This window comes from Trachurus japonicus, chromosome 19 (assembly GCF_045865225.1).
Source record: "Trachurus japonicus isolate A0001 chromosome 19, Traja_1.0".
NCBI classification, from domain to species: domain Eukaryota; kingdom Metazoa; phylum Chordata; class Actinopteri; order Carangiformes; family Carangidae; genus Trachurus; species Trachurus japonicus.
Genome location: NC_140925.1, coordinates 21033007 through 21045302, shown reverse-complemented (window position 1 = coordinate 21045302; position 12296 = coordinate 21033007). Strand labels below are relative to the sequence as shown.

Here is a 12296-nt window from a genome sequence, read left to right as displayed (position 1 = left end):
GCCGAGAGAGAGGGGGGGGGGGGGTTAGACATGATGTCACAGTCTCGCCACATCCACAGGTCTCATGCAAACCCCCCCCCCACACACACACACACACACACCCGTCCTCTCCTCTTTGAAAGTGCACACCGCAAAGTGAGGAGGTGCAACCACGGCAACCCTTATCGTGGCGGCAACCGACACCGTAGACGACTTATCCATCTCAGGGTCACATTTATGGCTGACTCATCGTCACTGGAGCTGACTCGTTTGACTCAGCCGGGGCCCTTTTCTTTTTTCTTTTTTCTTCTCCCCCTCCTCGTCTGTTGTGTTTTGGTTCTCTATTCGATTCATTTCAGCTCTGTTTGGCTCATTCATATTGTAATGGCCTCCATTCAGGCGGGTCTATGTCCAGTTTGTTTTGCTGTCAGGGGCTCAGATGGATGGAGGGGGCCGTAGGTTCATCTGGAGGTGAGGTTAAAGAGTGGCCGGCCCGGCTGCACCGCACCGACTCCCCAACGCCACGCACACTCTTCATGCAGCTCCTCGCAGGCACACTGCTGCTCTCCTCAGGGTTTAACACATCCACTATTTGGTGTGAAAGACAGCTAATGTTCTCTTAAATAGGAAATAGTTTCCTATTCCCTGTGTATATATATATATACATGTGTGTGTGTGTGTGTGTGTGTGTGTGTGAGAGAGAGAGAGGGAGGGAGGAAGAAAGTAAGAAAAAGAGAGAAGCAGCTGTGTGGAACAGCATGGATCGTTACACAGTGACACACATGAAAGCATTAAGTATATTCAGGAACCTTTGTTGAATATACATGGAGCTGTGTGCAGCTTATATATATGTGTGTGTGTGTGTGTGTGTGTGTGTGTGTGTGTGTGTGTGAGAATCCCCTCCCATGCTTTTGCCTGAGCTGAGAGTAGTGAGAATGAAAACACGAGGAGAGAGCGCGGGTGCGAGAGAGAGCAAGAAAAAAAAAAAAGAAAAAGAAAAAACAACAAAGATCCGTCATCAGTCATTCATGGCTAATCAGTCTCGTGGGACGTGCACACACACACAAACACACACACACACACACACACTTGCACACACACACACACACACACACACACACACACACACACACACACACAGTGCCGAGGTCCTAATCCTACTGGGACTGCTTGTGCCTCTGTGTGTGCCTGTCTAAATTTTGGATCCAGGCTGATTAGAAGCAAACTCTCTTTTTTTTTGCATCTCTCTCTCTCTCTCTCTCTCTCTCTCTGTCTCTTCTCCTCCGTGTCTTTGATTGCTGGTAAAGTGTCTCTTCTCCTTCTCTCTATTTTTCTCTCTTGTCTCTTTAATAACCGCCTACTGTCTTTCCTGCTCGTTTTGATGTGTGTTTTTGTAATGTTTGGAAGCATGTGTGCATGCATAATATAGGAACGTCTTTTGTGTGTGAGTGTGCACTTATCTCTGCTTTTGCATGTGTGTGTTCACTGCTGTGTGTGTGTGTGTGTGTGTGTGTGTGTGTGTGTGTGTGTGTGTGTGTGTGTGTGTGTGTGTGTGTGTGTGTGTGTGTGTGTGTGTGTGCGTGTCGGTACGTCTTACTTCATCAGAACCTCTTGGTGTTGGCCTGTGTTTTATCAGCTCCTCCATTTGTTTCCATTCCTTTTTTAATCAAATAAACTTCAGTGACATAGATGTTGATGTTATTACAAATGCAATGAATTACACACTGAATATAAAATATTATAACAATAATAAATAGGTATTTTTTACCCGTACACATAAAGCTAAAAGAAAACAAAAGTATTTTAAAAGTTTTTTATTTTCATATCATGTCTACATATTTGAAGCTTTTTCTATCTTCTATCTCGGTAGTTTTAATCAGCGCCGGGGTCAGGGGTCACTCTTCACAAGAAAATAAAAGAAGAATGACTTGTTTTGTTATCCGCAGGCCGTTGAGCTGGATATGCAGCTGATGTGTTGATGTCAGAAGGTTTACCCTCATTTCTCCAAGAGGCGATCTGTGGATGTGCAGCGTGATGTTAGTTCAGTGTAAACACGCTCTCTTGAGTTTGTGTAATTGGTGGATTCAGTGAGGGAGCGAGGCTCGTAGTGAAACAGTGAGAGTACAGTTCGTCTTCTCCTCAGGCCAGATATCGTTTGGATAATTGCTGATACTGATATATATCATTAACTTTCTGACAAATTATCCTAACACCCCCCCATTACAAGACCACAGTAGTCACTTTTTGTCAGTTTTTATTAATAAATAAAATCGTGTTGAACGATCATAATCAAGTCTCCAAATGATTCCATGGAAAATCAATAATATTGAATTAAGGTGGTAATGGTTATTTTTGGTGTCCACTGATCTGCCACTAAGTTTCTCAGTGGATTGATTCAGTTTGCAGAGAGCAACAAAAAAACTATTTCCTTAAAATCAGAGTGATGTCTTCAGTAGACCTGTCTGCACCGTGGCACAACAGCCAGAGATAGTTAGTTATGATCAATTAAATCAATTGAGACACAGTGAAACAGCGACAGTTGATCAAAATAAAGCGACTGGCACTGGATGAAACATTTGACATTCTTGTGGTTTACACAGCCAAAGTGATTTATCACAGAAAGTTGTTTATTCATTCTCTGTCAATGCTCTTCTTAATTAATCAACTAATCTAATCTATTCTGCCCCACACTGACTCACTGGCTTGGTGGACAGGCACCGACACGCTGGTTTCTCTAAGCTGAGACGACTGTAAAGGTTTGTTCAGAGCTTCATACCTGCGACTGCGACTGCGTCCTCGTCAGGCCGTTGTCTAAGAGTTTGTCAGCGTTTGGTTTTATGCAAATTTGAGATTTTTCTTTTAATTTTCCAATTGTACTGCAGGTAAAGCGGAAATAACCAGATGGACAATCACCTTAGTGTTGATCATTAACCTTTTCACTCCTCATTTTAGGCAGAAATGCAAAACACTCACATTCAGCTGCTGGAACCTTTCTCTTCTTTCTGTTTCATGTCAGTGTGAGTTGAATAGATGTTTGAAGGCCTCTGAGAGAGAGATATTCTTACGGGTCATTTCACTATTTTTTTTTTTTTTTTGCTGTTTCAAGGACTAAATCATTAATGGAAAAACTCATTTGCAGACTAATCAATAATGAAAATAATTATTAGTTGTGGTTATAATTTAAGATTTATTACAATCTGGTTTTCTCCACTCCACCAGTCTCTTTTTCTCCATCCACCGTTTTGTTTATTTTTCTTTTCTCCCCCTTTCCCTCCTCTTTATTTCCTCTCAGTGGATCTCTCCAATAATCTTTTATTCCTGTGTAAATATTACAGCAATGAGGGAATATAAAGATTGGAAAAGCCAAGCTGAAATAAGGTCAGGCTAGGTTACTCTCACCTGCTCTCTCTCTCTCTCTTTCACTCATTCTCTCGCTTCACTCACTCCCTCTCTCTCTCTCTCGCTGGCTGGCGAACCCCATCCCCCCCATCCCTCTCCCTCTCCCTCCGTCGCCTGCTCCTTCCCTCTCTCTTCCTCCGCTCGCTGCCACTCGCTGCCTCTCTCTCGTGTTCGCTGTCTGCTGATCCCGCTCTTCTCTCTTGTTCCGTCTCTTCCCCCCCTCGCACACACACTGGCACACACTGACTGTCTGACACCCACACACACACACACACACACACACACACACACTGACACCTGCATGTCGAGCTGTTGAGGGTCTAATTTAAGTAAAGTGCTTCTCTAGGAACCACAACCCCTCAACTCACGATGATGGAGGGTGATACGGTGCGGCGTGGTTGAACACACACACACACACACACAGTTATACATAGTCGCACCCACACTTCCTGCTCTAGTGATACTATGGCGTGACTGTCTGTGGTGTGGGATTGAAGGAAGCGCTGTAGTTGGCTTGTAAATAGCGGTGTAATAATAATGTGATATCTGATGCCTGCAGTGAAACTCACCTTTAGTGGGCCGCCTGCGGATCAGACTGCAGGTCAGTTACACCGCTGGCTGGGATTCAATGTCTTGCTCAAGGACACTCCAGCAGAGGTGCACGCCGGCAGATTTTGACATAGTTACTGTAGATCTAGGTCTCCTGGTTAGAAGAACGTCAGCTTCACTGCAGCCCGCCCCGCTGCTTCACTTCTGCTGCGTAGGTGTGTTTGTTTCCACTATAGAGCTGGAGCTAACTGTAGCGGAGGCAGGATTGTGCTGCACGGTCGGTTGCTACAAATCTGGGGCCACAATCTCAAACATACTTGTAAAAAAAAAAAAAAAAAAGGCCTGAAATCCTTCGGTTTCCAAAAGATTTGAATGCATACAAGATATTCCAAAATATTCAAAGGGATAGTTCGTTCGTTACCTTTATTTGTCGGTGCAAGCTATTTTTAGAACGGCGGAGCAGAGCCGCGAGCTGCTCAGAGCTACGCTATAGGCTAGTGGGATTTCTTGGTTTCCCTCATCAAACTCATCAAATACACAATCCAACAACTCCAAAATGCTCTCGTGCACAAGTTGTGAGCTGCACATTCACCACGCTATGAGATAATAACACAACGTTACCAGACAGAGTTGTTTTAGAGGGAAATTCATGCAAAAACGCTGATTCCTGTTTGCTGTCAGAGACAGTTTCTCAGCAAGCAGACTCTGTATTTACCTCGAAAACAACTCTGTGTGGTAACGTTGTGTTATTATCTCATAGCGTGGTGAATGTGCAGGTCACAACTTGTCCACCAGAGCGTTGTGGAGTTGTTGGATTGTGTATTTGATGAGTTTGATGAGGGAAACCAAGAAATCCCATAATGAGCCTCCGTAGCGTAGCTCTGAGCAGCTCACAGCTCTGCTCCGCCGTTCTAAAAATAGCTTGCACTGACAATTAAAGGTAACGAACCTACTGCTATGACTATAGGGATTATGGCAATGAGCCAATTTGCCAAAATGTTGAACTATCCCTTTAAATGACTGCTGGGATTATATCACATTTCTTTGTGATTATCTTAACTTGAGAAAAGAGTGTATTCAGCCTCCTGGTGAGTGTATTCACTTTGCTTTTGGCTCCGTTTTTGGTCTCCACCATCTCATGAGAGAAATATTTGGCTCTTTGGCTCTAAAATCCCCATCAGCTGGTGACTAACTGCCTGTCAGCTCCTTGGTGTTGAACAATGGGCTTTTAGAGCGTGTGAAAACAGGCCCACGAGAGCAGTGAGACTGGAGATAAACAGTTCAAGTGGCAGACCAGAGAACTGAAACAACAAGCTGAAAGATGCTAAAATGATCCATAAAGCTGAGAAGCTGTTAGACTTCAAATCAAAAATGAAAATTTCATAACATCCAACACCTCACATGCTGTTAGCACTTAGCTACATAGTTTGACCTGTAATTGTAATCAGGACTCAACGTTAATAAGTAACAGAGTCACATAATTCGGCTCTAAAGAACATGTGTTTAATAGGCAGTGTGTGGTAATCTAGCATAGATTGTAATATGTAACCAGAAAGTAGTAAATGTTGATAGGCGGTGAACCCGTGTTGTGTTAGGTCATATGACTTCTGACTGAGGAAACACATGTGTACCTGCTCATCCTCCGTCGGACTGCTTTCTGTTAGACTCACTCTGTGCTCTTCCTGGTGTCTTGACCCCCAGGTGTATTTCATCCAGCGGCAGGCACATGCAGCTTCAAATCATTACAGGCAGTGTGTGTCTTCATCCAAGTGAAGACGTGTATACATGTGTGTGTGTGTGTCTGTGTGTGTGTTTGCCACGGCTACAGACTGAACGGACCGCAGGGGCGTGGCACAGGCATGTCGAATGACCAGAACTCCCAGAACAGGCTTCCTCACTGTTTACCAGAGCTGTAAAGCTACTGTGGTGGGGGTGGGGGTTGCCAACACACACACACACACACACACACACACACACACACACACACACACACACACACACACACACACGCACACACACAGAGACCAATGCACACAAGTTAGACGGAATTGCATTGTTGGCTCTCACCGCAGGCTTTCCTGAAATATCAGCAACCTTATGCTTTTAATTAGTGTGTGTGTGTGTGTGTGTGTGTGTGTGTGTGTGCGTGCGTGCGCCCACACGTACCATTTGTGTTTCATTCTGACCGAGGCAGCAGAACCAGTCTCGTACGACCCCTATTCCCCCAAATTCCCCTGTTTTCTTTGGTAAAACATGGAAAAGCTTACTCCGAGCCCCCCCTCTCCCCCTCCTTCCTGCTTCCTAAGAAACTCTCATATGTTGTTAGTTCCTGCTCTCCACGACCATATATGGCCCTTCCTCCTGCCGAGGGGTTGGGTGGGTGGGTGGGTGGGTGGGCGTGTGGCATCCAAAAAGTCTGTGGTCGAAAAGGCAGGAACATTTTCCTCCTCACTCCTCACTTTACTGCTGCTTTTTGTGGGCTACGTTCGCCGACGGAAAAACTCTGGACATCACCCGAGTTCCTTTCTTTTTTCTTTTTTCTTTTTTGTTTCTGGGTTGACACAAGGTGCAATGTCGCACGTTTACTTCCCTGTTGGTTTTGAAATTCCTCTTTGCTTCCTGCCTGCTTGTCTATCTCCTGCTAGTTTCGGTGGAGCAGACGATGCGGCTTTCAGCAGCCTCGCCGGCTGGTTTTGATGCTGTAAACGCACACATGTAGGTGCGATGTGAGATCGGCATGTTACCACGGCAGCCTCGTGCATGTAGGGAGAGAGACGAGTGTGTGTGTGTGTGTGTGGATGGTGAGGCTCTGGTCCGCAGCCTGGGAGTCAGGCTTTGAGCTGTGCTGTTCATAGTCTGCTGATTTATGCGCCTCACAGGGAAATCTCTCATTTGTAGCTCTTTTATCTCAGTTCCCCCCCTCCACTCTTTCTCTCCCTCTCCTTCCCTCTCTCTCCCTTTCTCTTTCTCCTTCTCTTCCTCTGTCCTCTCTCCTCTTCCCGCCGTAATGTGATTCAGTGCAGCTGCTCGTCCCAGGCGACATGCCATGCTTTGCTTGCACACCCTGCTCTTTCTAACATGAATGAGTCAAGAGGAATCGTTGATGAATAATAAGATAGAGCAGAAGGAAAATGCTATCTGGATCTAGTCGAGCAAAAGAACTCCTTTTCTCCTCTGAACGTAGTCTTTGTAAGCACCGCTCGGGCGCTTAGTCACACATTGAATGTGTTTGTGTCCCCAGTGCCATAATGCTTTTATGGACCTGTGTGTGTGTGTGTCTGTGTGTGTGTGTGTGTGTGTGTGTGTGTGTGTGTGTGTGTGTGTGTGTGTAAGCGCCTTCCACGACCGCCTTGTTTGAGTAGCCCTGTCACTTGTGCAATTCTGTGGTGTCAAAACAGATCAGAAAGGTCTGGCTTGACTCCTGCCCCTTAAATACACACACACACACACACACACACAAAACACAGGCGTGTACACACACACACATAGATGCATGCACACACACACAGACACATGCACACACAGATTGAAGGCTCGGTGCCAGGGCCCTTGGTGGTTGGAGGCTTATGAAAGGGTCGGACTGACGAGAGGTTGCCAAGTGTACGGCAATAAGCGTAACAGCCAAGCTAACGAGAGTCAGAACCTCTGACACACGCACACACACACACACACACACACACACACTGTACTGTCAGGCTCTCAAGCTCTCTCAGTAATCACTACAAATGGCAGAGTAAAGAGAGTGTGTGTGTGTGAGAGAGAGAGTTCAGTATATCAGTGTGTGGACAGAAGCTTCTGTTAATTGGCAAATGTGACAATAGAACACGAGAGGATATTGATCTTCAATCGGAGAGCGATCGATTTAACTTGTCATCCTTCCAGGTGTGTGAGTGCAAGTGTGTGTGAGTTTGTTTGCGATTGTGTGTGTGTGATTGTGTGTGTGTGTGTATTGATCAGCAGCAGTGCATTCACAGAGCAACAGCGAAGAATATCACTTTGTTTCTTTATCTGTTTCTCCTGGTGACATTGGTTGTATCACCTCTATCTCCCCTCCACCGCTGTCTCGCTTTCCTCCCTCTTCCTCCCTCTTCCTCCTCCTCCTCCTCCTCCTCCTCCTCCTCCTCCTCCCTTTCTATCGTTAGAACAGTGAGAAACCTTGGGACGTTCTCGTCTGTTATCTGTTGTCTCACTGTTTGGTTTTGCTGTAACATTTCCTCCTCAGCAGCTGCTGCTGAACAGAGGGTTCAGGGTTATGCTTTTCACTCCCACCCCTCCTCAGCCCCGAGCTCTGTCGTACGAATTATTTGAACAAACTCGAGACCAGCTCTGTTATAATGTAAAAATGAGAACATTACATTGATATTTTAAAGAGCTTTTGTTATTGGAGGCCTTCTTTGCATTTTACATAAACACTCCCGCTCCTAACGTGACTACTGAGCGTTTTGACTTGACCTCTTTGATCCATCCATTATTAAAACAGACAAAGTGTTGAAGGTGTGAACATGTGAGTGCACTTGTGAAAAAGATGCAGCGCAAGTTGTTGTTTTTTTTGTGCAACTTTTATCCATCGGCGTGAATTAACAAAAATCCACCCTGAAATAGTCCCACGCTATCAGAGGTGTTATTTATATCAACCTCTCACACCAGCAGCAGTGTGACAGTGTTTCCAGTGACAAAGCAACTATGCAGTGTTTTAGTATTTCTATCTTTTCTTTATTTCTCTTTTATAGATAAAGTTCTCCCCGTCATCAGTGTAAAATGGCGCCGTTGAAACCGTGACTGTTAAAGTCTGAAACTGACACCAAATCCTGCAGCTCCACTGCTGAAGCTTCAGTTTCTGCTGTTATCAGACTCCATTGTGGCTCCGCTGGAAATATAACATCTCGAAATTTATGTTTGGCCCCGTTATCCACGAGAATACCAAAAATATGCCAAGCAGCGAAACCTGCCCAGAAAAGCAAGGAACACGTCCAATGGGTTTTTTTTTCTTCTTTATACAACCGTGTTACTACATGTATTTTTGAGTGGATTTTCCCCTTAGCAAATCACATTACAGTCAATAATAAATAAACTAAAGCAGATTTTACTCTCTGTAAGTACAGCTGACTGCATTAGTATGAATAGAAAGTCATAATTCTGATTTTTATTACCTTGGATAGTCAACATCGGAGGATTCGCTGCCTGTATGTTGACACACTTTTCCAATTCATAATGCCAACTGGGAAAAATGGGAGGCATACGAACACATTTCCTACTTTAATTACCACTACAGAGACTGAATGGAGCTGCTTTCTCAGTCAGCAGCTTGTATTTATAGTAAATAACATATGCAGATGTAGTAATGTGCCGGATGTAAGGATGATGTGACTTTGGTCAGAGTCTGATTCTGTTTTGATGCAGATAAATATCTGTGGTTGATCAATCAGATGCGCGGAGGCGTAGAGTTTGTGTAACGTTCACTGAGCCTCTTGTTTTGTCTCGCTCACTCTTTGTCTGATATTCCTCAGCGGTTGTGGCTAATTCGACGAGCTCGGTGTCTCTGCTGCTCTGTACGGGAAACTCTACGGGAGGATGCAGCGGTGACAGATGTGCAGGGAATGTGCAGATCAGGATAAAACAAAGGTGGAAGCAGAGGGCAGGAAGAGAAGAAGGGGAGGAGGAAAGAAAGAAAGAGAGACAGAGAGAGAGAAAAAAAAACAGGGACAGAAATAAGGTTTACGTTAGTGGCTGGCCTCCGAGATGATTTTCCATATCAGCAGGCCAGAGGGAGCGGGCAAATATGATTTTCTCCTCAACTCGCCAACAGAAAACAGACAGAGGGGCGGAGGGAGGTGACAGGAAGGAGGGAACTGGGGGGAAAAGAAGAGGAGAAAAGGAAAGAGATGAGTAAATGGAAAAAGATGGGAAAAATGGGGGATGGGTGGGGATCTGAGAGGATGAGAGATAAAAGGAGGGCAGGCCATTTACGCCACAAAACTTACCGATCAATATCACGACTTCACCAAATCAGTGTAAATGTCTCCTTTGATTCAAATGAACTATGATGAGCCACGGCGACGTCTGCATGACTGCTCAGCTGAAAACTCCACTTTCTTCTCTATTGTCTGTTTCAGTAGATGAGGTACAGTGTGTGTGTGTGTGTGTGTGTGTGTGTGTGTGTGTGTGTGCGTGCGTGAGTCTGCACTGCCAGGGGGCCTCGTGAAACCAGCCTGAGTCTTATACAAGCTGTGTTTTATTATGACTGGCTGAAAGGCCACTGATCTACAGTTGTACAAGAGGGGATTTGGAGAAAAAGAAGAAAAAAAAAGAAAACGTAAAAAAAACCAGAGTGAAAATATCCTGTCTGAGAGAGAGAGAGAGAGAGAGAGAATAAATGTCTGAAGGGAAGGTTTTGGACGAGTCTTTTGAAAGTGAAAATATCAAGCGCTAAGAGATGGAGGGGATTTCTGCGTTGAATTGTCTCGGTACAGTGTGTATGTGTGTGTGTTTGTCCTTATCGGTGTGTGTGTGTGTGTGTGTGTGTGGAAGTGCTTCCGATCCTGTTGTATAAATAGACGCGCACACACACACACACACACACACACACACACACACACTTTTAATACACATCGCTGCTCCATCTCTCTGTTGGTCTAGCCCGTCTTTCTAGTGTGTGTGTGTGTGTGTGAGAGAGAGAGAGAGACTTGTGGTTGTGGTTGTTAGGGCGTCAGGTCGTGGTTGAGGTGAGGGTACTCTGTGTGTGTGTGTGTGTGTGTGTGTGTGTGTGTGTGTGTGTGTGTGTGTGTGTGTGAGTCAGATGCAGACTGTTGTGGTTGTGGTAATTGTCTCTGATGCGAGGCAGCGTTTATGGGTAACGACCCAACCCACCACCTCTCTCTCTCTCTCTCTCTCTCTCTCTCTCTCTCTCTCCATCCAGTGACTAATTACCTGATTCCCTGTGGATGTGTTTCCTTCTTCCCCTACAACTGTTCGGGTTGTTGCACTAAATGGGAGCATGCTGATAAGTGGAGATACATTCAGACTGAGCCAAACTGAACTGAGCCTCTTCGCTCACTTCACTGAAAACTGTCACCAAATGAAATGGAGCATTTAAAGCTTCCTCCCAGTCGTGGCTAAGAGGCCAAAGGGTTTTTTTAGTCCAAACTGGACTGTAAAGATGTAAATATGACTGATGAGATCTGAAACAGGATGTAATAACAACAGTGTTGAGGCTGCTGAGCTGTTCGAGAGCCTGGACGCTGGAAGCTTAACTGTCTGGATCACAGCTCGCAGGCATCTCCGTCAGGAAAGGTAGAACCAGGAAATCAGATTTTGAACCACGTGACCCGGCCGCGAGAGGATGAAGCACACGAGTCCAAATCAGTCCTGCAGTAAAACTGAAATTAGCCAGTTGTGTAACCTGCTTTTGTTTGCGTTTCCTCTTTAAGAATCACAGCTTAAACTTAGCATGCGACGCTTAAAGAATCAAAATATCAACAGGGATGAAGTGTTACTGGAGCGTTCAACCAGCAGCCGCCTCGGGCCTCGGTTTCTATATATTCAGATCAGAACTGAGAAAGAGTAAAAAACGAGCTCCTTGAAGCTTTTTCTGGATCAAAAGTTTAAGAAGAAAAAATCGGATATGTATGTCACATGTGAGGAGAAAAAAAAAAGATCAGAATTGGGACACTTCCAGCTGCAGAGTGAATGTAGCTTGGAGGGATTAATTTCTCTAGGGCAGGTCAGGAAATTTCATTTTTCACAGCAGCACTCAGTAGTATTAATACCTACCAGATCTGCTGTGGCGCTTTTTTTTTTTTTTTTTTTACAGACTAACAGAAAAAAAGCCTGGAACTCCTGCTGGGCTCTGAGAATGTTATATTTAGGTGACATTAAAACAGTATTTTGACACTTGTTGTAACGTTGAGGCGCATGTTTCACACGTTAGAGATGAAGTTCAGCGTGTCGGCCGCCATGTTTGCTTCATTGCGACATGATGGCGAGCAACAAGTGATCCCAACGTCTGGGCACAATGGAAATCGCTGAAGGACTTAAAAAGCAGAATGTGTGAATGGAGCGTTGGAGATGAAGTGTGAAGGACGGAGGTGCAGAAGGGAGGACTCGTCATTTACACATCTACTTTTCAACTGGGGGGTGAACATCTGCTTTTCTTTTCTCAGTTTAGCAGCAGCCATACTGGTGCTTCTCCTTTCCTCTTCTCCTTCTTCTTGGTGTTGCTCACTCGTTAGACTCACCCCACCGGATTCACTCAGCTTCCTAACCTGTAGCCCCCCCCCCGCCCCCCCTCTCTCTCATGTCACACAGGTGCTTCCTTCATGGGCTCCTTCCTGGCCAGCAGCCTGGGGTCTCCGCCCTCCCACCCCCCTCAC

The 12296-nt window shown here is 45.3% G+C and overlaps 1 protein-coding gene across 1 annotated transcript in view; it reads left to right on the top strand.

Annotated features, from left to right (window-relative positions):
* Nucleotides 1–12296, top strand: part of bahcc1b (BAH domain and coiled-coil containing 1b) — a 60039-nt gene that overhangs the window by 11186 nt on the left and 36557 nt on the right. Inside the window, 1 exon segment of the mRNA XM_085762490.1 lies at nucleotides 12232–12296. This exon segment is cut by the window's right edge and continues 94 nt beyond it. Within this exon segment, the coding sequence (XP_085618616.1) occupies nucleotides 12232–12296 (65 nt within the window).